General features: G+C 36.7%; 1 protein-coding gene across 5 annotated transcripts in view; it reads left to right on the forward strand.

Moving 5' to 3' along the window:
- The first annotated feature begins 2502 nt into the window (after nt 1–2502).
- The window catches only part of sh2b1 (SH2B adaptor protein 1), a 33961-nt gene continuing 8478 nt past the window's right edge, over nt 2503–27985 (forward strand). For 2 of the 5 annotated variants that reach the window (XM_087242795.1, XM_087242793.1), the window contains exons 1-9: nt 2503–2856; nt 3123–3166; nt 4735–6740; nt 10922–11023; nt 15150–15241; nt 15376–15461; nt 16188–16340; nt 18386–18597; nt 22898–23072. In XM_087242795.1, coding sequence (XP_087098921.1) covers nt 5097–6740; nt 10922–11023; nt 15150–15241; nt 15376–15461; nt 16188–16340; nt 18386–18597; nt 22898–23072 — 2464 coding nt within the window. In that variant the 5' untranslated portion in view covers nt 2503–2856; nt 3123–3166; nt 4735–5096. 5 annotated transcript variants of the gene reach the window in all.

Consider the following 27985-nt stretch of genomic DNA (forward strand, 5'->3'; position numbering starts at 1 on the left):
ATATTATACTGTAAGAAAATCAAAACTTAATTTTTTATTAGTATTTTATAGTGCTAAGGACTTTATTTAGACAGTTAAATGCAAGTTTTACAATATTTATTTTTTAAACCCTCATATTATTCCGTAAAAATATCAAAACTTTATTCTTAATTATAGTAATATATATTGTGAAGCACTTTACTTAGACACCGAAGTGCAATTTTCTTAATACCTTGTTTATTAACCCTCGTATTATACTGTAAATATATCAAAACGTAATGCTTGATTAGTAATATATATTGCTAAGCACTTCATTTAGACGCCCAAGTGATGTTTTCTCAATATTTACATTGATTAACGCTCATATTATACTGCAAATATAACAAAACTTGAAGTTTGATTATTAATATACATTGCTCAGCGATTCGTTTAGACTCCAAAGTGCATTTTTTAAATATTGTAATTATTTTAACCCTCATATTATACTATAATTATATCAAAACTTAATGCTTGATTAGTATTATACATTGCTAAGCACTTCGTTTAGACGACCCAAATGCAATTTTCTCAATAACACTTTTTTATTATCATATTATGCTGTAAACATATCAAAACATAATTTATGATTAGTAATAAATGTTGCTAAGCACTTCATTTACATGCCAAATTGCAATTTTTTCAATATTGTAATTTATTAACGCTCGTATTTTACTGTAAATATATCAAAACTTAATTTGTATTAGTATTTTACAGTGCAAAGCACTTCATTTATACAGCTAAAGACAATTTTCTCAATGTTTTAATTATTTTTACCCTAATATTATACTGTAAATCTATAAAAACTTACTGTTTAAGTAGTAATATACATTGCTAAGCACTTCATTTAGACAGCTAAAGGCAATTTTCTTGATATAAAATTTTTAAAACCTCAAATTATACTGTAAATATATCTAATCTTAATTTCTAATTATTAATATATATTGCTAAGCATTTGATTTAAACTCCCAAGTGCAATTTCCTCAATATTTTAATTATTTTAACTTCCATATTATACTGTAAATATATCAAAACTTACATTTGGATAAGTAATATAAATTGCAAGATCACACTTTATTTAGAAGCCCACATGCAATTTTTTCAATATTTTAATTTAACGCTCACATTATTGTAAATATATCAAAACTTAATGTTTGATTAGTAATATACAGTGTGTGTGTGTGTGTGTATATATTTATATATATATATATATATATATATATATATATATATATATACACACACACACACACACACACACACACACACACACACACACACACACACACACACACACACACATATATATATATTGCTTAACACTTCTTTTAGAAAGCTAAAGGGGATTTTTGTCAATGTTTAATTATTTTAACACTCATATTATACTGTAAATGTCTCAAAACTTAATGTTTGATTAGCAATATACTTAAGCACTTCATTTAGACAGCAAAAGGCAATTTTCTCAATATTTTATTTTCAAACCCTCATACTATGCTGTTGCCTGGTTAGTAATATATATTGCTAAACAATTCAATTAAACCCCCAGGTGCAATTTTCTCAATATTTTAATTGTTTAGCTCTCATTTTATTCTGTAAATATATCAAAGCTTAATGTTTAATTAGTAAGATATATTGCTTAGCACTTCATTTAAACGCCCAAGTGATGTTTTCTCAATATTTACATTGATTAACACTCTTATTATACTGTAAATATATAAAAACGTAATTTTTGATTATCAATATTGCTGAGCACTTCATTTAGACTCAAAAGTGCAATTTTCTTAATGTTATACTTATTTTAACCCTCATATTATACTGTGAATAAATCCAAACTTAATGTTTGATTAGTAATATACGTTGACAAGCAATTAATTTAGACAGCTAAAGGCAAATTACTCATAATAAACTGTAAATATATCAAAACTCAATGCTTTGATAAGTAATATATTGCTAAGCACTTCATTTAGACTCCAGTGCAATTTTCTCAATATTTAAATTATTTTAACCATCATATTATACTGTAAACATATCAAAACTTAATTTTTGATTAGTAATATACTTGCTAAGCACTTCGTTTAGACATCTAAAGGCACATTTTCTCAAAATTTACATTTTTTTGGTCTAAATAGTTGTAGCTTGGCCAAATCTGGAACCATACATCAAAGAAAAGCTTATTTATTCAGCTCTCATATAGTCTAATAATCCCAATTTCCAAAAATATGAAGTCCATTTTGTAGTGCATGATCCCATTTATCATATCCTCATCTCTTACTGAAATAATCAAGCAGCTATCTGAAGTTCAATGTGTTACAACCTCTATATATATGACTCAACCATGAGTCTGAGCAATATCCCTGCTTTACTTTTTCATACAACTGTCCAATGTGGCTCCTCCTAAATTTGCACATCCCTCTCCCTCAGTGTTTTTTCCCATTGAAAATCCCCCTTCTCCAACACTCCCTGTCCCCCCAACCTACACCCTCTCCCACTATATCGCGAGAGACTGGTTGGGACAGCAGGCAGAGAAATATTCATATACCTGCAACAAGAGCAGTCGCAAAGCCCTTATAAATAAATAGATACGATATGATTCATCAATAAGTTTAGCATCAACAGGGGACAGCTAGACGAAGAGGAATGAATATTATTGTAAACATTGGCAGACACACTGCCTGCTTAGCAATACAGCCAGCTAGCTGACCAGCAGCTCAAACTTGATAATTTAATAGCAGTGCTGTGTTATCTTGTTAGCACCAGGCTAGCTCAAAAATACGTTTGCACGGAAACCTTTTTGGATTTCACTAAGGCCAACGAACAAATCGCGTCATATGTGCACAAAAGGTGAGTTAATGCGACATTGTTTTCCCCGTTGCGAAAAGATCGTTAGCATAACTAGCCAGTGTTTTCATGCGCTAAAGTTAGCAGGCTAGCCCGAGTTAGCTCGGTGTGTTGACATTATCAGCGTGAGAGCGTGTTTTGACAATTAAACTTCTGTCAGACAGCTAGCCTAGTGAAGTGTGTTTAGCATTGTGTGATTTTTCTATTAAACCTCTATTAGTTGTAAATACTACCGATTGCCATTTAAGCGTGGTGTGTTTTCTTTACAGCGAACAACTGCGCCGGCCTCGAGTTACACCGTGGCCTGAAAATGGTGAGTTATCGCAGGGGCTCGTGAGCATCATTTCTGCATCATGTAAATAGTCTTAACAGTTTTCAATTCGGGGTTTAGGTTTGAATTCGTCTTTAAATGTTCACAGATGCTCCGTTTGTTGGCTGTAGGTGGTTCTGTAATAAAAATAAATGAGATATTAGCGCTCAGCACGTTCTTCGGATATCAGGTGGAGGATTGAGGCTCACAGCTCGAAAGCAAAACAACGCATCCTTATACTTCCTTCAGGCATGACACATAGCTTGTAAATGTCACATTTTCGTAGCTGGAAGATCATCCAAAGTTTGTGCTCAGGTTGATAATAGTCAGAGTTGATCAAATGCCTTTTAGAGATTGTAAAATGTCCTTAATTTTCAAACCCTCATACTATGCTGTAAACATATAGGAAACTTTTGTTACATGTAAAAAAAACAAAATGCAGGCAAAACGTCACATTTAACAGCATGTATGTTATTTTTAATTTTAAATATGCATTGGAAATGAAAATATAGTTGTTTAGAGAAAAAAATATATATTTCTCGCTTTCATGATGTTTGCAACCCTACATGATTTTTATTAGAGATGTCCTGATCAGGTTTTTTTTGTCCTCAAGTCTGTCATTTGATTTTAAATATCTACCGATACCCGAGCAGATACTTCAATAATACATACAAAAAGAGAAAAGAAGAGCGAAAAAACAGATCCAGGATATTTCTTATGTTTTATTTAATTCACCTTATTTTAACATTCAACAACTCTGTTAACAAACAGAGCACTTCTGTGAAATAGCTTGAACAATTAAGTAATAAATAGTATTAAATCTTCACTTTTGGACTTCAGTGCAACAGTAATTATAATTTAAAAATCTAATATAAAAACAAATAGCACCTCAACTTAAAATACCCGACAGGCAATCCCAAGTTTACATACGTCACAGTTTGCTATGGCAATGTTATCATCATCAACTTTATAATACCTCCAGATCGCAGACATACTCACTCTTTCCGCTTCATGCTGCTTTTGTGTTCTTTGCCGTCATTTGACCATTCATTTGTCATTTAACCAATAGCGTCTTTGCAACAAAGTGATGTGTTAAAAAATAATTATATATATATATATATATATATATATATATATATATATATATATATTCCAGTCCTGGTCGGGAGGTTGTGTCTGATTCTGATCAGAGTCTGAACTTGTGTGATCAGGCCCAATTTCCTATCACGTGATCGTATCTGGACATCCTTAATTTTTATGTTGTATTGTGGAGCACAAACGGCAAAAAGCCTGTGTCTATATCCACATTCATTGCGTCTTTTTTTCACACTAGGAAAGTTGTCATCTATCTCCTCAAAAAGATTTGTAACATCATTAGAATGAGTAAAATGTCAGAATAAAAAAATGGGTGACCTAGCTATGATATTGTGTTTAAGAAAATAAAAATATTTGCTTTGAAATAGTTTGTTTCATTTAGATGGTATAGTTATTATTTTTAGATAAAAATGATGGCAATGTTATATCAGTTTTTAAAATCCATATCTAAAAATTTCTCTTTACTTCTTTTTTAGGTCACAAATCCCAAGCGTAGGATCCTCTCCGAACCGTAAACCAGAGACCACCTGAAAACTACCATCATCAGCTTAGCCTGCTGCTCCTGACATCTTTTAGTTTTGCTCCTACATACACACATTATTGTGTATAGAATGTGAAGTACTTTAGACAAATACAGAGCCAAGTCATTTTCTTTAAATGGGGGAAGACGATTCCTGGCCATTTTTATCAGGCCACATATTTTTGGTCAGGTTTTCAGAATTGGAGTCTATCATAAAACCGTAGCCTGATGAACAGATTGCGTGCCCCCCATACACACCTAATCGCAGCCATCCTGACGTCTTTGATGATCGGTTGGTCTGAGATTGATTAGTCAGTCATGAACGGCTCCTTATTAACTCCACCGAGTCCACGGGCTGCGGCTAATTCATCTCCCCTTCCGCCATCCCCTTCTCCATCGCCCTCTCCTCCGTCTCCATCGCTGTTGCCCTTGTCCACCAGACCTCCGCCTTTGCCTCCTCCGACTCCTGTAGGTCAACCCTTGTCTTCGCTATCCGACACACCCACACCATCGCCATCTCCCTGCCTCAGCTGGACCGAGTTCTGTGAGCTCCATGCCCGGGTAGCCGCCGGGGATTTTGCTCGACATTTCCGGGCCTTCCTTCAGGAGAACCCAAATTACTCCCCTGATTCGGCAGCTCTTTTTTGCCGTCGCTTTACAGACAGATTTGTTCGGCATTTTGAGAGCGAGCTTGAAGTAACTGGTATCAGTAGGGAAGGTACGGTGAATTGGGTCGCCCAATCGGATGTTACCTCGTTAGAGGAGGATGCAGCATCTCCGTCTTTGCTAACGGCGGAATCCGCAGCAGCCTCATGCCCACCTATTCACACACGGGCCACTCCCAAACCTATCCTGACCCAGGAAAGCCGTGGTACAGAACGATTCCAGAACTCTGGAGGCTTTCAGGACTCGTACGCTCACGCGCAGATTCTCCCACCGTCCTCCTCGTCGTCTTGCTCGTCCTCTATGGGTGGAAATAACGGGCGCAGAGAGGAGAGGGGAATGGCCCTCAAACACAATCCTTCAGGATATAAAGACCTAGAGGAAGAGGAAGATAGCTGGGCAGGACCTGTAACTCTGGAGGAGGTAGAGACCGACATCATAGGTAGGGACAATGAGGGCGAGGATTTAGAAAGAGCCGACCTCACCCTCAATCCCTCCAGTGCACCAGCAAACTCGAAAGGCAACGGGACGCCTATTGGAGGTCACTCCAAGAACAAGTTAAAGAAGCGTTTCTCTTTGCGCAGTGTGGGACGGAGTGTCAGGGGTAGTGTGAGGGGCATCTTGCATTGGCGCAGCTCCTCCAGCGACTCCCCGCAGAACTGCAGCAACTCCAGCCCTCTTCCCTCCAGCTACAGCTACACTACTGGCCTGCAGGATGGCAAGAGGAACTCCGGCTCGCAAGGGGTTCCCTCTTCTCTCCCGGTGTCTCTCTCTCTTCCCCTTTCCCTTCCTCACTCCTCGTCCTCTTCACTGCCCCCTTCATCCTCCAGCAGCGCCACTTCTCTTTCGCTCTCTGAGGCCCGCGACTGGCGAAGGAGCAACGGAGATGGCGAGAAGGAGAAATGGAGTCACCGGTTGGAAAAACTACGACTGTCTCGCTCTCCTCCGCCAAATCTGTCCAGCGCAGCTCCTCCATCTTCGGTTTTATCCCCTTCATCGCTCCCACCAAGCAGCATCAACGCCTCCAGGAAGATGGGCAGGCTGGTGCGGGAGGGAGGAGTGACCGTGTGCTCATCTTCGGATGAGTTCGCCAGCACTCACGGGTTCCCAGGCTTTTCCTTTGGACTGCTGCATCACGGCGCAGACAGCTCTGTGTCTGGACATCCCACAGCCATAGGTGGCGCTGTGGGTGGACGGGGTACGCGTTGGCACAAGTGCCGTCTAGTTCTGAAAGAACGAGATAAGGATGGAGGGGATGGAGGGTTGGAATATTTCCTGGAGTTTTACATCCCGCCGAAGGTTGGTGAAACTTTTTGGCCTCTACATGTAAAATATATACATTTAACCACTTAAACTCTGCGTGCCCGGTACAAGGGGCAAAATTACATCATCGGGAGAATAACAATAGATTTAAGAGGTCTATCTGCATCAATAAAACCATATGGCCTACTGAGTGAAAGCTTAGAATGTGTATTTTCAACTGATATACATCACTTTGATATTTGTTGTACTGTAACAAAGTTATTAACACTTAATTTAGACTCGATGTATAGTATCTCAACCCTCCCGATTATGTACTTTGTTCAGTATGCATATTTTTCACATCGCTAATATTAGACACACAATGGCAAGTAATACATCAAATTAAAGCTCCCATTCCCAATAATAAGGATCCATTGTTATTTTTATTGATTTACAATCACATATCCAACAGTCTTCGAATGAATCATAAAGTATGAACTCGTTTTTTGTAAACATACAAGGGAAATTATTGATCATTTACTCCGTGAGCTGCCGGAGCTAGCACAGATAGCCAAACAAGCTACATCATCTTTTACCTTAGGTTGTCCTCTGCAAAATGAGTCCATTTTCAGTGTTTTCTGAGGAAGTGTGCATCAGTAAACCCCTGCTGTGTCTTGTAAGTGCGAAACGCAACAAAATAGGGTCATGATATTCCAAAATTCGGGAAAATATGGTAGCTTGATGGATTACATATCACTGGAAAGGTGAGATTATCATCTTTACGCTGATGTATCGCGAACCTTGATCAGCCAATCAGTGACTGAGATATCGCATGACAAACAGGAAGAGAGGTTTGCAAAACAGAATGTGTAAAAGTCACAGATCAGAAGCAAAAACGTTGTGATTTCCTACCCTTCGGTTGAACTGACATAATTAATGCATACTACATGATAAAAACAAAATTCTTTTTTCTAGTGTCTCCTGACAAATGCTGGTAACAATCAAAGCAATCTGCAGTTTGATGGAGCTTACAGAGTTATACACTTTCTAAATCAGGCTTTAGGACAAAAAAAACTAAAAGAGGTTTGTGTTGAGGTGGTTCATCATAGGACAGACAACATACATAATGATATTTATCACTTTCAGCAGTTCTTTTTGTAATTTCAAAGGGTTTTCTGTTAAATGACAATGAGATATTGCATTTATTATAATGTATGATGGTATGGGGAGACTTCAAAAATAGTTAGGCGGAAATAAAAATAAATGGCATTTTTCCTCCTTGCAGTTGGAATAGAATTATTCTCATATAAATTATTATAAAGAAAAAAGGTGTTTGCTGACACCTGCTGGAAAGAAATAAAACTGTTTCCAGGGTGCTGCAACTCTCCAATACTGATTTCCACATTTCCAAACTTCAATTTATAAAAAAAGCGCCTTTTTTGTGTGTTTATTATAACACAGACAATATATACAACAATTGTTTTCAATTTCAACTCTATTGTATGAAATTTCAAAGGGTTTCCTTTCAAATGATACCAAACCTTTGTATTTACACCACTGCATGTGGGTATGGGAAGCTTTTTAATTCGGAAGGCCAAATTCAGGCGGAATTACCCCAAATAGCCCCAGAGCTTAACTAGTTAAGTTTTACATACAGTCGAAGTCAAAATTATTTACCTGAGTTATTATAATTAATTTGTTTTTCAATTTCTGCAAAATAGAAAGATTTTTTTCAACACATTTCTAAACAATAGTTTTAATAACTGTTTTAATAACTGATTTCTTTTATCTTTGCCATGGTGAGAGTACATAATATATTACTAGATATTTATTTATCATTTCTAGATATAGTTTTTAGCTTTAAGTGCAATTTAAAGGCTTCACTATGTTAATAAGGTTATTTTGGCAAGTTTGGGTAATTAGACAAATCATTGTATAATGAAGGTTTGTTCTGTCGACAATCAAAAATATTGCTTAAAGGGGTGGTCCACAGTGTATTTTTTTAAAGGCTTGGTTGTGTTTATAAGATGCCAAGCAACGTGTGCTCACGCTGCACTTGTAGAAATACTTTTTTTTTTTCATATATCTTGCTTTGATTATATATAGCTTCTCTGCTAACATGAGAATGACTGTCAGATTTCCTAGTTCCTGAAAGGTCCGCCCTTAAGAGACTCTGATTGGTCAGCTAACATAATGTGCTGTGATTCGCGGATTGACTCAATGTCACCAGGACAAACAACAGAGTAAACATTGACAGTGAGAGTAGCTGTTGGCAGCGTTGGCTGCCTAAATCAGACAGAAAAAAATAAGAGCACACAGCTAAACCTCGCGCCTGCACTAAATCAAACCTGACAAGTGTCTTTAATATATATTCAATTCAATTCAGCTTTATTTGTATAGCGCTTTTACAATGTAGATTTTGTCAAAGCAGCTTCACATAGTAGTAGATAGTAAATCGTAGTCAATTGAAACCGTTTCGGGTTATAAGCATGTGTCAGTAATATGAAACGTTCACTTATCTTTTGCGAGTTTGTTATTTGAGATGTAGAATGCCGGGTAAGCGGCCGTATAGAGAGACACTGCAGAGCTGCTGAAGATTGTGAGTGTTTACATCAGTTTGACTGATAAATATGAATTTGTAGCTAAATTGTTAGCGGTGCCAAACAGCATTTCCCATTGTTTACGTCTTTGTCCTCACTACAACATACCATTAATGCTAGAAACTGTGCATGTAATAGACCAATTTTAACAAATAAAAACACGTACAGGTTGTGGCTCACAATCCACAGCTTCGTCTGTTGGAGGAATTTTTAGCCGAATCCAGCACCGAACTGAGAGAGATTCTGAAAGCTCACTTTTGTCAAATGCAAGCTATATCTTTTTTTATAGTTCTCTGGAACATAATTAACATTAGACTGTAATCACTTCTCTCTTTGTGTCGTGTCCTTTGGAAGCCCAAATACAGAAACAGAACAAGCTCTGTAGAAAAAGCAGCTCTAGCCACGCCCCTTCACAGGGTGTGTGCGTGTGGTGAATGCACGTAACCGGAAGCCCTTGTGATCTCACTTGCTTGGATGTATTTTTGTAGTCCCCAAACTTCGTTCGCTGAAGGCTTTGCTAAGCTAACTCTGTAAAAACCAATGTCTCCCTTTGCATTGAACTTTGAGCGTATTACATTCAGAGATGTTGTTTATGTTCGCACAGCTACATTACACATCAACTACTACAGTTTAAAATATGATATCGTAGATTCGTAGGGTGTTTTTATTTTTTTGGTAATGTGTTTTATTTTGTTTGAAAGAAGTCTTTTATGATCACCTGTTGATATTTGTTTTTCACGGAAATTCATATATTTTTTTAAAAGAGCAACAATCCACTTGTTAAGCGTGACATCACACAAATTAGCTTCCAGATCTAAGTGCTTTATCAAACTATATAGGGAGACTCAACAAATGGAAATAATAAACCTTTATAAAGCCATGTATTGCTTTCGAAAATCACGATTGCAATGTAAATATCTTTGCTTAATATCAGATGGCCAGAAAGTGATTTTTTTTTTTATTGTTAAAGTCTTGGTGTTTAAGGTGCAGCAAATCTCGAGACTGTTGTGTACACCATGATTGTATGTAAAATTCACTTTAATGTGCGATAGGACTAAAAACTGGTCATACATGAATATTTTCTCAATTCAGATGAGTAGCAGCTTGGACCCGGAAACAGTATTAAATACTTTCACAGATTGTAAAATTTAACTTTTATTTAAAATAATTGCTTCAATCATTTATGTTTTAATATATTTTAAAATGGTGAAAACAATTAACAAAAGTCTTTTTTAAGTTTCAGTTGCTCAGGAAATATTTATTATTATTATTATCTAGGGCTGGGTGATTTGGCCTAAAATCTAAATCTAGATTAGTTGAACATTTTAACTCAATTACGATTAATGAATAATTATGTTATTTATTTATTTTATTTTTTTGCCCTCTCCGCGCCACCCACACTTGTCAATGCTACCAAGCTGACCAATCACAGAGCAGAAAAATCCTGCCTAAAAATCCTTCTGGCCACATACTTTTAAACAGTAGCTTGTGTATGACAAATATTCCTATTGTTGTTATTATTAGTATAACTACAATTGATTATAAATTAAATAAATATAATAAAAAAGCTTAATTTAAGTTAAATGTAAAATCTAAAAAATGTAATATTAATTATTTTTCTTTATTGTGTAAATACAGTCCTCCAAGCCCAGACTGACTGTCCCATGCTGCTCTATTGTTGACGTGAGGAGCACTACAGCCATTGAGGTGCCAGACAAGGAGAACACCTTCCTTCTACAGGTACATCTGCATGCCTTTATTTTGAAGATTAAAGCAATAGGTCTCCCAAAGACACCAATTTACTCACCCTCAAGTGGTTCCAAAGCTTTTCTGTTAAACACAAAAGAAGATATTTTGAAGAAAGCTGAAAACCTGTGACTACTAACATCCATAGCAGAAAAAACAATTACTATGGAAGTCAATGGCTACATGTTTCTGACTTTTCAAATTTATGTTTAACAGAAGAAACAAAGTCAAGTGAGTAAAAGATTAACAATGTTTACAGTTTTGGGCAAACTATTCCTTTATGCTGATGTATTTATAATACAATGTAACTTAGGCCCCATTTACACTAATACGTTTTAGTTTTAAAACAGCGTTTTGCAATGAAAACGATCCACGTCCACACTGGCGTTTCATCTAGCGTTTCTGAACAGCTCTCCGTCCACACTACACTGTTGAAAGCGCACATCATGTGACCACACACACTCAGCGTATGCGCGCGCATGAGCTCCAGGCAGTCAGCGGGAGCTCTGCGGGCACCACCCCAGATGAAAAAAGCGCTGGTTGGACGGTTCACCAAGGATCTTAAGCTGGATTTTGTCTCTCTATAGTTGTTAAATGTGATATTTAATTCATCTTGTCTCTATCTAACGACTCTTTGGTCTTTTGAATATATTACTAGTTCGCAAAGATAAGTTAATATATTAATATAACCACATACACTGATTCTGCACATTTGACTGATTGCTTGCTTTTATTTTCTATATTGTATAAACTTGTTGTACGTTATACTTTTATTATGGCCATTATTGATTATTAAAACTGATATATATGCTCTGTTGTGTTATAAAAATGCATGCAGTGAAGATGACCGTCATATAAATATGTCAGATAAAACACGATGCCTCAACATTTAGTGTCTATTAACTTAATATCACAATGAATATAGGCAGTTCCTCATATCATGTTTTAATTTATCGTTAAGATAGTGAACCAACGTAGCCAGGGTGATGTGAATGAGGTTAGAAACTACACTGTAAAACTACACTAAACATGAATTTGTTTTCCATATCAAACTCACGAAGTCTGAACTTAAGGAAAGAATTCAAGACTAAACTTTGTGCATTTAATATTGAGGGCAAAGCCCCAATCAGATTTTTTTAAATGTCTCTGTTTTTAGATGTCTCCATTTTCTCCCATCCACACTGACACGGAGCAGCAGTGTTAAAATGAAAATGGCCTCTTCAGCTTTTCCAAAATGCTTAGTTTGCTTAGTGTGGACGGACGGCGTTACGTAGCAAAACCATATGCATTTTAAAACGAAAACATATTTGTGTAAACGGGGCCTTAATCTAAACTTACTATGCAATTATTTTACCACTGTGACCTGCAACATCATGTTTTAACACAAACTTGACGTCATAAATAAAATTCACTATGGAGATTGGACAAAGTTTGTAAAACATCTGTATTTGTTAGACCGATATATTCAGAATAAACAGATTATGTTTATAATAAAGAAAAAAAAAAACATTAAATGTCATGTGTAGCACATGGAACTGTTTGTTTTAGTGGTGCAAATCGGCCTACTCTTGGGATGGCACTCACCGCTCTTTCCCTACCGGTGGTCAGTCCCAATGTCTTCTGCTCCTCCCCATGCTAGAAGACGTCAGCAGGCAGACCTTTTCATCACCGCTTCTAACCATCCCAGCACCTTGGGGCAGACGAACAGGTTTCTCCTCTGCTCAGTGAACTCCCAAACACTCGCTCTTCTTCTCGGCAGCGATGGCATCCAGACAATTTGTTTCTCCTTTTCCCGGGTTTCGGCACCACTGTAATAATGTTAATGGCTACCTGGCCGCTGGGAAGGAGGAGGCGGAGAACTGAAGAACTTTAAAATAATTTAATAACAAATTAAACAAAACAAACGCATGGGAGCTCATCACGAGATTGCTGTGAAACTAAAAGCAACAGTCACATAATATGTCCGGGCCCGGTCCTCTCTCATCTAGGACTAGCGTCTCTCCTTTTAGCTTTCAGGGCTCCTCGGTGAGACTCGAGGCAGGTGATGCGTCCAGCTTTCTCTAATTATCTCACTCATGCCACCCGCCTCGTACGTTCTCATGGCTCTCAGCCCCGCCTCACTCACCACAAACCCCCATCACCCCTCGCAGGCTGTGTCGGTGCCCAAATAGAGCCAAGAGAAAGAAGCTGAAAAGCCGAGGAGAGACTGAGAGAGGGAAAAAAATTGGGGTTCGGTTCTCCAAACCTGGTCGGTCCTCAACCGAATGAGAGATTCGACGACGACGTGCCGGGAGCCTTATAAAGGAATCTCCCCACCCGATCGTCTTCTGGTGACCGGCGGTGGCTCTTCCAGCTAGCAGATTTTTTTTTCCTTCCTGCTCCGCTCCCGAATCGGTTGACCGTAGTAGGCTTTGGCTCTCAGCAGACATCTGTGATTTCCCCGACCTTCTCTTGGGATGGCTCTCACAGCTTTTCCATGCCGGTGGTGAGTCCCACGTACCCTGCTCCTACCCATGCTAGGAGACGGCAGCAGGCAGACCTCTTCATTGCTGCTTCTAGCCACCCCAGCACCTTGGGACAGACGAAGGTGTTTCTCCCCTGCTCGCTTAACTCGCTCTCCCTCTCTGCAGCGAGGGCATCCAGACAACAAGTCCCTCCTTCTCCCAGGTTTTTGCACCACTGTAATAATGTTTAATTCAGTTCATCTATATTTGTATAGCGCTTTTACCACGTGGATCGTGTCAAAGCAGCTTCACATAGAAGATTATAGTCAATTGAAACCGTGTCAGTCCAGTTTTCAGTGTTGAAGTTTAGTTTAGCTCAGTTCAGTGTAGTTTAATATTCACTGCTGAGAGTTCAAACATTGAAGAGCAAATCCATCAATGCGCAGCTCTACAGGTCCCAAACCATGTAAGCCAGTGGCGACAGCGGCGAGAAAAAACTTCACCCACTGGTGAAAACGAAGAACTAAACATTGAGAGAAACCAGGCTCAGTTGGGCACGACTATTTCTCCTGTGGCCAAATGTCTTGTGCAGAGCTGCAGTCTAGGCACCGGAGGCTGGAGAAGCTGCAGGTGGGAGAGGGCACCGGCTGGTGTACAGGCTGTCCCAGCAGGATCAATGTGAGGACTCGGTTGTCACTGGGGTCTTACAAGGATCAGTCTCATGCTCTCCACTCCTCCAAAACCACCACAGTTGCTGCTCAGGATACGGTCCGGTCCCGGTTATGGAAACCTTGGGAATAATAAAAAAAGACCAACATAAGCGCAGATTCCGTTCAAATTATAATGTCTTTAGGGAAGTGTTCCCGGCTCCGGTTGCCCTAAATAATGCAGATTAACAATCCCTTAGGTCACAGGTGTCAAACTCAGTTCCAAAAGGGCCGCAGCTCTGCACAGTTTAGTTCCAACCCTAATTAAACACACCTGATCAAATTAAAACAAACAAATTAAACAAAACAAACGCACGGCAGCTCCTCACGAGACTGCCATCAAACTGAAAGCCACAGTCGCATAATATGTCTGGGCCCGGTCCTTTCTCATCTAGAACTGGCATCTCTCCTCTTTTTAGCTTTCAAGCCTCCTCTGTAAGACTCGAGGCAGGTGATGCATTCAGGTGTCTCTGATTATCTCACTCACGCCACCTGCCTCGTACACCCTCACGGCTCTTAGCCCGGACTTACTTGCCACAGTAAGATTTAAACAAACTTAAACTGAGAGGTTTTAAAGGTGTATAAACCAATTGTATGTTATTATGTCTACAATGACAACTATATAATGTACAGTGTTATTTGATTTATCATTGTGTATAATAATATTGAATTTCTGTACCTCAATACTGTTAGGTTTCACAGAAAACCATACGAATAATTTGTATGTGTTCATTTGTATTGCACTGTGTCCAGATACTCCTCTACAAAATATTCCCATTAAATGTAAACATACGAATTCATTCCAAATAGAGTTATCAGTGATCTTGTGAAATTATATTTATATTGCGACATATAGTAGACAAACTAAACATTGCAATATTAGATTGTCCAATACCGTGCAGCCCTACACTGCACAAAAGAATTTGCATTGAATGTCTGCACATCTGATGTCTCTGTGTTTTTCCTCAGATGGAAGGTCAGGTGCAGTACGTGATTGAGACCAGAGATGCGGTTCAGATGAGAGCGTGGCTCAGCGACATCAGAAACGCTATCTGTTTGAGGTAGGTTTTCATGTTTTTTCGTTTAATTAGAAAGTGCAGGAACGTGAAAAGGTTATAATAATGAGATCATTCTTAGTAGTTAGTTGTGCGTGCTTGTATAACATGATCTGAAATGTACCCGTTGACTCTTCCAGTGAGCAAGAGGATGTTGATGGGGTATGTGGCAGTGCTCTGACTGACCTCAGCGGTACGCCGGAATTCAGCGACCGCCTGTCTCAAGGTAAGCCTTACAGAGATGATGTCACTGTGATGTGGTCAGCCGCATTCAGGACAGTATGTGTAATGGGACATCAGCTTACATGATGTTTGCCAGTGCTAAAACAAGACCACAGCAGTTCTGTGATTAACAGAAGGTTTAAAGGCGACCTATTATGCCTCTTTTTACAAGATATAAAATAAGTCTGATGCTCAAAATACAACACAAATAATGTTTTATAACTCTTTAAATCTGTCCCTTTAGGCTTTGATCCACATTGTGCCATTTTGGGGACTGTCGCTTTAAATTCAAATGAGATTGTACTCTTTTTCAAAAGAGGGTGGAGCTACAAATGCCTGTGTGTCAGCATAGTGGCAGATTTTAAAAAAAGACGAACATCCCATGCTAATGAGGGAGAGATTGTCATTAATGGTCGGGGCTTTCCCCCTCTGATGACACGAACAAAGGGAGAATGTCAATCAAAGTGTTTCTGCAGACTGTTTTTATCCACTGTGATTATAAAAAATAAAATTTTTACATTTTTACCATTAAAAACTGTTTATGTTCACAAACTGTTGCCAAACAACTATGTTTAAACCCCTTATAAAAGTGATATTTTTGTATAATAGGTCGCCCTTAAAAGTCTCTGACCATGAGTTAGGACATTTTTAATGTGTCCGTAGAGTAAGTACTAGTTTTCAGCAAGAACAACAGATTGTGATGTAGCACTTATCAATGTTTTCTCTGTAGTGTGCTATGGTGGAGTTGGTGGTTCTCCACAGCTGGAGCCTCTACCTCCTGAATTACCGCCCCGCGCCCCTCTGGACGAATCAGATAGTCGGCTGCTTGGTGGGGGCGGAGCCAGTCTCGGCACACCTTTTGCTGAAACCCCTGATGCCACAGGTGCCATACTACAGTTAACACACACAATTCTGATGCACAAAAGTGGAAAAAATTCTGTATTTATTATTAATATTATTTTCAATCGTTACAGATATTGCAACTTTTCAGAATAGGTATTTTGAATTAAAACTTTTTTTTTTTAAGATTAATTGTGTGGATTATTTATTTTCATTTTATTTATTTATTTTTTTAGGAAGTGCATCTGTATAAAATATAAACAAATTACAAGAATAAAGGCATGAATTAATTAAACAGTGCTTTGTTTTTTTCTGAAGAGTCTAATATTATTCAGTTACAGACAATAAAATAAATTTAATCTTTTGAGCGACACATGGCATTTCTTGTGTCTGAATGCTTTAAAGTTAAAAGTGTGCAAATGATAAACTTTCACATGCACTGATCTCTAGATTTGTTATAAGGTGTATCAATGGTCTGCTAAACGTCACAGTGTGAAAGAAAAGATCTGCTACTTTAGTTATATTGTTAGTTTAATGCCTCATTTCCACTGAGTGGTAGGGTATGGTTCGGTATGCTTTTATGTCTGTTTTCTCTGTCAAAATGTATCAAAAAGCAAGGCGTACCATACCGCTACGTATATCGTAAAGTTGTGCATTTTTGATCCAGCCTAGTTTTCTCTAAACAAATTATTCATTCATTATAATTATTTAATTAAATGTTTGTATAGTACCTTTGGACATTTTTTTTATGTTAGAGTCTCCATCCTGCATTTTATGGGATGTTTTATAGGGATGGGAGTCTCCAAGATATTTTTCTTATTACTTATTAATTAACACAGTAATTGTGTCACAATCAGTGTTCAATTTGTAAATGAACTATTCCCGGAAAAAAAAACAGGAAGTGATCAATGTCCACCAAACAATTTCAGTTTTCCCAAAACATGATGCCATTAAACAGTAATAGCGCGCAAAAAAAGAGCATCACGTTTCTGAATGGTCTGTAATTATTTTGTGCCATATAGCGTTATAGGTCAGTCATGGATAAGTCTTTTTTGTCATGTTTTCTGGCTGAATTGAGATCACTTTGCTTCTGTTTCCCGCTATCCTGATCCATTCGTGCAATTCCATCTTCTTGAGATCTCTTTTGGTCAAGGTCATTATCAGGTTTACTGGTGGTTTTTAAAAAAAATGAATATATTTGTGACTGCCTTTTGCCATTTTGGAAATACAAATATTATTAAGGTTGGCCACTATGCCATTATTTATTTTCGTTGCTCACTGCGTGTGAAACAATCCCCAACCACACTGAAACACACACTTTCTTACTTAGATTTTTTTGTCTTGTTTCTAGTAATTATCTAAATAGTCTTAAATCAAGAAGCATTTTCTAGAATTTTTAGATATTTGGACTAGAAACAAGATAAAAAATAAAGTAAGAAAAGCATTTTTGCAGTGCAACAAGAGTGATTGTAAACATAAGAAAGTCGATTAGTTGAAAATACTGTTAAGGGCCAATAGTCAAACGTGACGTGATTTAATTTGCACATGGTGACAATCCACACAGCCTACGCTTGCACTCATTCACATTCTGGATGGATGGATGGATGGACGGATAGATAGATAGATAGATAGATAGATAGATAGATAGATAGATAGATAGATAGATAGATAGATAGATAGATAGATAGATAGATAGATAGATAGATAGATAGATAGATAGATAGATAGATAGATAGATAGATAGATGGATGGATGGATGGATGGATGGATGGATGAATGGATGGATAGATAGATGATAGATAGATGATAGATAGATGATAGATAGATGGATAGATAGACGGATAGACGGATGGACGGACGGACAGACAGTTTAATAAAATATTGGTTATATATCAATATGGGCATCTATGTGTCGATATGCTATTTTAGTTTTACCATGGAAAATATAGCGATACTGTATCAACATTTCACCCCTTGTATTCCAAAATGTAAGTGGGTAAAGCTTTAAATTGAATTTTGTGACACTGATTCTTACCCTTTTCATACACAAAGCACAGAGGTATTGAGTTTGTTCTTGGTTCTCAACAGGGTCGTTCCTGTTCTCTGATGTGTCTGTGTCTGAGACGGTGGAGCATCCTCTGAGCGAGTGTCAGTGGTTTCACGGTACACTCTCGCGTCTTAAAGCGGCTCAGCTGGTGCTGGCGGGTGGCATGGCCAGTCATGGAGTATTTCTCGTGCGGCAGAGTGAGACACGGCGGGGGGAGTATGTGCTCACCTTCAACTTCCAGGGAAAAGCAAAGGTAAATACGAAACTATTGAGAATTATTGAATTACATTTGATTTCTTTTAGTTTTTTAAAAGATATCATCAATGTTGCATTTTTTTACTAAACAAAATAATCAGATTTTTCTGTAAGTCGTTGCATGATGTAATGTTTCCTGTCATGACCAAGCTGAATTATCAGGATCATTACTCTAGTGTCACGTGATCCTTTAGAAATTAGTGTAATGTGTTGATTTGGTACTGAACAAAAACATTTCTCCTTATCATTTTTTAGAAAGTTACTTGTATTATGTTCGTATGTTCACTACTATGTTTTTTTTTTTGCTTAAAAAAACTATAACACGTTTTTTTTGTAAGAACTTTGATGAATAGAAAGATAAAGAGAAAAACCTTTTGTACCATATATACTTGAAATTCTTAAAGGGAAAGTTCAACCAAAAATGAAAATTTACTCAGTTTTTACTCAACCTGAAGTGCTTCCAATCATGTATTACTTTTTTTCTTCTGTTGAACACAAAAGAAAATATTTTGAAGAATGCTTAAAACCTGTAACCATTTACTTCCATAGTAGGAAAAACTAATACAATAGTCAAATACAATAAAGTCCAATGGTCCAACGTTTTTCAAAATATCTTCTTTTGTGTTTAACTGAAGAAAGAAACTCATAAATGTTTGTAACAAGTAAAGGGCTGAGAAACTAATGACAGAATTTTCAGTTTTGGGAGGACTATCGCTTTAATGCCAAACTCCTAAACGGAGGGCCACTGCACTGCACAGTTTAGTTGCAACCCTGCTTCAACACACTTTACCTGTAGGTTTCAAACAAGCCTAAAGGACTTAATTAGTTTGATCAGGTGTGTTCAATTAGGGTTTGAAATAAACTGTGCAGAGCTGCGGCTCTCCAGGAATTGAGTTTGACACCTGTGCTTTAAGCAATAGTTCACCCCAAAATGAAAATTCTGTTATTTTCTAGACCTCCACTTGTTATAAATTTATGCTTTTGTTACAAACAAAATCTTTTAGAGTTTTTAGTGGAACAATAATAACAGGATTTTCATTTTGGGGTGAATAATCTCTTCAATGTCTTTTAACATTCAGGGCCCTATTATACACCTGGCGCAATGTGGCACAAGGCGCGACGCAATTGTTGTTTGCTAGTTTCAGCTTGACGCAAGAGTCGTTTTAACGTTTTGGGCCACGGTGTTTAAATAGCAAATGCATCTGCGCTCTTATGTGCGCCCATAGGCGTTCTCATCTAAAAAAGGAGGCATGTTAAGGCGCGTTGCTATTTTGAGAAACTATAATAAATTTTTCAATAGACCAGAACAAAGCTATAAAAAAGTCTATTGTCCAGCGCAGAGTGCGTTAGTTGTGCGCCTCTCTTACACACTGCTTAATGCACACAAGATGTAGAGCAATACGCAAATATCTTTACACATGAAAAAGAATTAAAATATTAAGGATAAATATCGGATATTATAAGGATATATATAGGATATAAATATAAAGGATTAAAATATTACAAAACATATTATTTTCTAGCCTACATAAATTTGAAAACCATACTTTCATGACTGCTTCATCTCGGGAGCCTTTTCAGTTCATTCACGACAATTTGCTTTTGTATAATGTTATTATTATTATGAGTATTATTTATTATGTGCATATTTATATTTGTTTTATTAAAAACAAGCTTAGATTTGCCCACCTGTCAGGTTTTAGACCATATGGGGCACAGCATGTGTATTAGGAATTAACTCAGGTTTTTGAACACACTTCATTATTATTGTTCATTTATTTGTTTGCTGGAAATTAGAACTGAATTTAGAAATAGTTTTGAAACAAATCTTTGCGCTTAACAAATGAAATTAATTATTTATAGGCTAATTGATGTCTGTGCATACAAGGTTTCCCTAGCAAAACTGAAACTGAAAGTTAATAATGAGGAGGCTTATCTGTCATTCTCACGCTCTGTTTAACTGTTTTCTTGCTAGTGAAATGCTCAGTTTTTTCACTTACACTTACTATACGTCATGTAAATAGCAAATGCGCTATGGCGTGACGCAACTGACTCTTAAAGGGAATGGGAGATGAGACTCTGATTGGTTTATTCTCAAAACACACCTATAACTCATTAAGAAAATAAGCTCAACCCTTTTAGACCATGGGCCTCGGTGCAAAACGGATTTTTCCATCCTTATATTAGTAAAAGTGGATTCTGACACGCCCTAATGCGTTTGCGCCCTGCGCTTTGCACTTTGCGCATGGACCGTCAAAATAGAGGCCTCATTGTTTCCCCTAGGTTTACAGTTTAGGGGGTTATTGTTGTCAGGCGACATTCTGTGTGACTAAATTCGTTTTTTTTCTCAAGAATTAAACAACAATTGTGAAATTAAAGTGATTTAACTTCTGAGAAACTATCTGTCCTGTCAGATGTGGTGCGTTCTCATTCCCATACTGCAGAGAGTGGCTGCTTGGAATTCCACTGTGCACGATTCAGAGAGCAGAAATTTGTAAATGTGCGACAGTGTAGAGACAGAAATGACATATCATTGTGTAAATAAGATATCAAATACGGCTATTTAGTTTGTTTTTTAAAAGAAGTTGTGGTCTGGAAAATACAATTAACTTGACTACAAGGGGGGCAGGGAAGGCCGTTGGGAGGGCAGGGTCCCAGCCTACTATAATGGTAGGGGAAACACTGAATATTATATAAACCAACAATATCTTACTGTAATGTACAGTTTTTTATTTTTTGCCCAAAAATTATCCAAATGATGTTTAACTGAGCAAAAAAAAAAATTTTTTCTTTTGGAGAAAGTCTTATTTGTTTTATTTCTGCTAGAATAAAAGCCGTTTTTAATTTTTTAAAACCATTTTAAGGTGAAAATTATTAGCCGCCTTGAGCAACATTAGTTTTCAAAGCCTTTAAATGTCACTTTAAGCAGAACACTAGTATCTTGAAAAATATCTAGTAAAATAGTATGTACTGTCATCATGGCAAAGATGAAATAAATCAGTTATTAGGGATGAGTTATTAAAAGTATTATGATTAGAAATGTGTTAAAAAAAATCTTTGTTAATCAAAAATTGTGTAAAAAAATAATAAAAAATAAATATATATATATATATATATATATATATATATATATATATATATATATAAATATATAAATATATATATATATATATATAAATATATAAATATATAAATATATATATTTCGATTTTTAATCGAAATCGATCTAAATTTATGCTCAATTTCGATTATCGATGCTGCCACGCCCCCATGTCACGTCAGCTTGGCTTGCCAAGCGGGAAAAAACAGGCTTGTTGAAATGGTTGTTGAACTGCAGATACAGGAGACCCGTCGACAGAACTTAAACCCTCTCCTCTTTCAATGAAGTCGCCGGTGTGTAAGCATTTTGGATTTTCAGTGAGTTATGTTGACAACGTTCGTGTTGTCGACAAAAAAACACAGTTTTAAAAGCTCTGCTATTTACGTATTAGGGTTCGTCCGATAGACAACACCGGCATCGCGATCCTCCGCCCGCCCCCGTTGCAAATCCGCTCGCGAAAAGTACACAGTCAGGCCCTGTTTACACTGTCTTTGTTTTTAAATGGCATTTTAGAACGACAACGATTTGACAATCACAGCATTTAGCGTGTAGCATTTCTGAGCAGCCCTCCTTCCTCTCTACCTCTGACACACACACACACACACAGACACAGACGCACACACACAGCCATGGGCTCTAGACAGCTGGTTCAGGTAGTCAGAGGATCAGTAGACTGCTTCAATCTTTCACTCACTTGTACTTAGTCATTTTAGCGAACACCTCAGATACTGTTGGCTGGTTCCTGTTGGTTGTGCGTCTTTTTTTACCGACGCCATTATAACGACACAGATCACTGCCTATTCACGAGTCCCGCAGAAAAAGTGATTGACAGGTGGTATCTTGCCTTTATTCATTTACTGTATGATTTGTTTATGGGTAAAACAAAGACTATGCAGGTCAGGTAGTTTAAACGGTAGGCTACAAATAATTAATTGGTCATTAATTAATTAATTATTCATAATCGAAAATCTAATCGAATCGTGCCTTTAGAATCGAAAATGTAATCGAATCGAGGATTTGGAGGATCGTGACACCCTTAATATATATTTATTATATATATAGGGGGCTAATAATTCAGGAGAGCTAATTATTCTGACTTCAATTGTACCTTTTAACAAGGAGTTGCATTACATGTTCATCTTGAAATCATTTTGGCGAGTAAATACCTCATGCTTCTTCTCTGGCATCTTCCATCCAGCACTTGCGCCTCTCTCTGAACGAGGATGGACAGTGTCGTGTGCAGCATCTCTGGTTCCAGTCTATTTTTGACATGCTGGAGCATTTCCGTGTGCACCCCATTCCCCTGGAGTCTGGGGGTGCCTCTGATGTCACCCTCATCAGCTTTGTGGGGGCTACAAATGTCCGGCAACCAGGTATGAAAGGATGGGGCTCAGCTTTAGCTAATGAGGATTGTCAACAGAACTGATGAGACACGGTTAAAAGAGAAATCTGGTTTGTTAGATGATATGTATGTATGTATGTTTTGTGACTGAGCAGGTAAGTGACCACTAGTGCCTCTTGCATCTCCCTCAGAACAGCTGATTGGATAAAAAAAGGATGTAACACACGCTGACTACATATGCAAGACCTGTTCATATACTTAAAGGAATAGTTCACGCAAAAATGACTCGCTATTTATTCATCTTCATGTGCTTCCAAACCTTTATGAGGAACACAAAAGAAGATATTTCAAACAATGTTAGGGACCATTGACTTCCATAGTAGGGAAAACAAATACTATGAATGTCAATGGTTACAGCATGTTTCAAAGTATCTTCTTTTTTTGTTTAACAGAAGAAAAACCATCATAAAGGCTTGAAATATGTAAAGGGTGATTAAATAATGACAGATTTCATTTGTTTGCTGAACTATGCCTTTAATCATTGATACATGATGATAATAATATATATATATTTTTTTTATTTTATGTTATATATTAAAAGGGACCTATTTGTCACTATTCACTTAGCCTATAATAGCAAAAAATACACTGTTTTTATTATAGATGCTTGATTTGCCACTACTTTGATTCCACAAATCCTATTAGTAAAGGTCAGTAAGAATCACTGCATTCAAGGATTCAACACGCATGCAGATATTATAGTTTATGTCGATGATTTGCATTGTCAAATGAATCCACAAGAATTGGTAGCATGGTTTAAGAAATGATCTGTGGGGTGTTTTGAGCTGAACAATCTCAGACATTCACACATGAGACTTCAGTTGAATCCTCTAAAAAGTGGCGTAATAGAAGTAGTATGGTATAACCACATGAAATAGCCACCCGTTTGTTAATCACTGCTACTTATTAACTCATCTCCTTTCAACGCTACCATTATTTTTAAGCAGATGGTGTTAGAATTTAAATTAAATTATTTACTTAATTTATTTGTTCTGTTTTGAGTGATTATTGCAAACTGCTTAGAAACTTCGAAGCTGCGACATCAATAGCAGGTCGATCACCTACACTGCCAAAAATGAGTTTCTTACTTAGATTTTTTTGGCTTGTTTCTAGTCCAGATACCTAAAAATTCTTAAATCAAGAAGCATTTTTTAGGCAAACATAACAAATAGTTAATTTTTTTAGATAAACGGCCAAATTTTATCGAGTTTGTCATTAAAAGAAGCTAAAGAATCTTATGCCAGAAGGAAAAACAAGATTATTTTGCTGACCCCTTTGGCAGATTATTTTGCTGCTTTTAAGGAAAACCTTTACTTACTTTTGACATAGAATTTCTTAAAACAAGACCTTATGTTTTACTTGTCTAGAAAATGCTTCTTGATTTAAGAATGTTTCGATATCTGCACTAGAAACGAGACCAAAAATAAGAAAAGCATTTTTTGCAGTGCATAAAGGAGATTGGCCTCCTTTATGGGTAATTTATTTATCAATGAAACCCAAATGAGATTTGCGAAAGCATTGACATTCTTATAAGGTGAAATTCACTTATAGTCCATGTTTAAGTATCACAGAAGAGTGAATCACTGCTGTGCATATAAGTAATGATGCAAAATGCCAAAATGCTTTTTTTATTTTGAGTCTTTCACTAATTTCTAGTCCAAATATCTAAAAGCTTTTAAATCGAGAAGCATTTTATAGACAAGCAAAACATATGTTTTTTAATAAATAATTGGCCAAAATTGAGTGAGTTTTTTATTAAAACAAGCTAAATAATCTCCCAGTGGATGTATACGAAATAATATTATACCAGAAGGAAAAACAAGATTATTTCGCTTGCCCCATTGGCAGATTATTTTACTTGTTTTAGGGAAAAACTGACTTAATATTGACACATTATTCCTAAAACATTACAATATTTTTTTTACTTGTCTAGAAATGCTTCTTGATTTAATAATTTTTAGATATATGCACTTGAAACTAGACAAAAAAACCTTTTTATTTTTGCAGTGTAGCAGTACATGGAGAACAGCCTCCTTTATAGGTAATTTATTTATTAATAAAACCCAAATGAGATTATTTGCAAAAGCATTGGCGTTCTTATTAAGGTGAAATTTAATTATAATCCATGTTTAAGTTTCACAGAAGAGTGAATACCTTCTGTGCATATAAGTAATAACGCACAATGCAAAAATTCATTCAGTTTTTTGACTAATTTCTCGTCCAAATTTCTAAAAAAATTTAAATCAAGAAATACTTTCTAGACAAGTAAAAATACTGTTTTGTTTTCGGAAATAATAAGTCAAACTGCAGTGAGTTTTTTATTAAAACAAACTAAATAATCTGCCATGCAGTGGAGTCGGTAAAATAATCTGAATTCAGGATCATTTCATTGAACCCAGTAATATAGCTTGTTTATTGGGAAAATTGTTTTTGAAAACCAAACCATTTTAACCAACATTTTAACTAAATTTAAGAATATGAAGACATTTTGACTAGAAATAAGACTAACTGTTTGTTTTTTCCTGTGCATTCACCAGTGTGTACTCGCAGGTCCTCAAGTATAATTGAATTGTAGTTATGATAAGTTTGATAAGTCCTGTCTTTTTGTACGACTGCATTTGACTATATGATTATTTTAATATACTGCCAATTGATCATAAAGACATACAGTGAGGGAAATAAGTATTGAACATGTCATGTTTTTCCTGGGAATAATATTTCTAAAGGAGCTGTTGACATGGAATTAAAGCAGATTTTGGTAAAATCCCAAACAATACAAACGCAAAAATCAAACAAAACCAAAAATTTTTTTTTTAAATGAATTGTGTAATAACAATGGAGTGACACAAGCAGAAAGTACCCAACTACTGAAATGTTATTTAATACTTTATATAAAAGGCTTTTTGGTGATGACTGCTTAAAGATGCCTCTAATATGGAGAATGAAGTCACATCTGTTGCTCAGGTTTGAGTTTTTCACAGACTTCAACAGTGTAAAAATCTTGATAGTTCTGTGGGTCTACGCTATATGATCTTTATTTTGTGTTTTCTATTGGATTCGAGTCAGGTGATTGGCTGGACCATTCTACAGCTTGATTTTCTTTCTTTGAAAGCTTTTGAAAGTTTCCTTGGCTGTGTTTTGGATAATCGTCTTGCTGAAATGTCCACCCTGGTTTCATCTTCATCATCCTGCTAATGTAGATGCTGCAGCTGATAATCATTTACAATGATGAAGGACAGAGGGTCGCTGAAGAACTGCTGAGAGATTTCAGCTGCTGTCTGGGCTTTCCCTGCCTTTATACATCTTCCTTCTTCATATGTTCAATACTTTTTTGTGACTAATTAGTTTTGTTTTCTTAACTTATATGGATTTCTTTGATTGTTACCAACATCTGGTGAAAACTTTAAGTCAACAGCACCTTTACAATTACGTTTGCTGAGAAAAATGGTGACGTGTTCAATACTTGTTTTCCCCACGGTAATAAATGGTAAAACAGCTGTTTTGGGGGAGATACTGGTTGACCCATAAAAGGGAAAAAACACAAGGTTTCTTAGAAGCTGTTTAGCATAACTGGTAATGTTTTAGTGCGCACACACACAGTCTTTGGCACCCAGCTGGTGTGTGTGTGGGTCATGTGAGTGGGATGAATCTGAGAGTGATCATATTTGTGTACGCGTGTGTATTCATAAACAACATGGCCACTGCATGAGATGTTTGCACCTGTCACAGAGATCTGACTAAATGTGGGATCACCCCTTGTGTGAGATCACTTCCTGTCACGGCATGCTTTTGAAAAGGACACTTTGCATCTGCTATGACTATTTGTGCACGCAGATCCATTGCTGCTATGCCAGAGTCTGCTGTGCATGGCTTTGCTTCTATTTTAAATTTTTTTGACAATAACTGTCTCTTAATTTAATTTCTCTGTGCTTATGGCCTCTTTAAACTCCTCCTGAAATGTTTAAAACATTCCTCAGCTCACCTTCTCTAATCATGTCCTCCGTTTGAATCTTCTCTTCATTACTTTAAAAGCAGTGGTTCTCAGTTCTGGTCCTCGCGCCCCGCTGCTCTGCGCATTTAGAATGTTTCTCGTATCACTTTAGTTGTTTGTTTCAAATCCATGAATGGTTCTGAAGTAAAGATTTCCTGAGCTCAGGAAGTAGGGATCAATGAACACTTGGGTGTGTCTCGATCCACTTCTTATGTTCAGTAGTCAGTACACTAATCACGAAGTCTAAATCGCTAAAAAAGAGAGTTTACAATATTTGGTGTAAAATAAAAATCATGTTTATAGGTCGAACAAAGATGAATTGTATTTTGAATTTTATTTATGGAGAAAAAATATATATTTTAGCCTTGTTTCTAGTCCAAATATTTAGATTTTAAGGCGAATATAAGAATATTTTACTTACCCCAGTGGGAGATAGTTTTGCTTATTTAAAAAAAACTCTTCATTTTGAATGGTTTCTTCAAAAGGTGAAAACAAAACCCCAGAAAATTATCAAATAGAGCTTTTATATTCAGACCATATTGTGAAACTATATTCATATCGCAAAAAAAAAAAAAAACATTGCAATATTAGATTTTTCCGATATGCAGCCCTACCATAAAACTTAACAGACCACCTGTAGGAAACAGGTGGTCCTCTCTATATGCACCAGACTCTTTGTTATAAAACACTAAAACACAATATTTTGAAAAAAAATTAAAATAAAACTTGACTTTTTGAATTGAAATATTATAAACCGTTGCCCATTATACGCAGATAACTGCTTGCCTTTGTTTGCAACTGTACTGTCCACCCTACTCACACTATAATTTTTTTGTCATTTCGGTTGTAGTTTAATAACAGGCACCTTTTGTAAAGCTGCTTGTGAAAAACGC

Source organism: Danio rerio, chromosome 3 (genome assembly GCF_052040795.2).
Source record: "Danio rerio strain M-AB ecotype USA chromosome 3, GRCz13ab, whole genome shotgun sequence".
NCBI classification, from domain to species: Eukaryota; Metazoa; Chordata; class Actinopteri; order Cypriniformes; family Danionidae; genus Danio; species Danio rerio.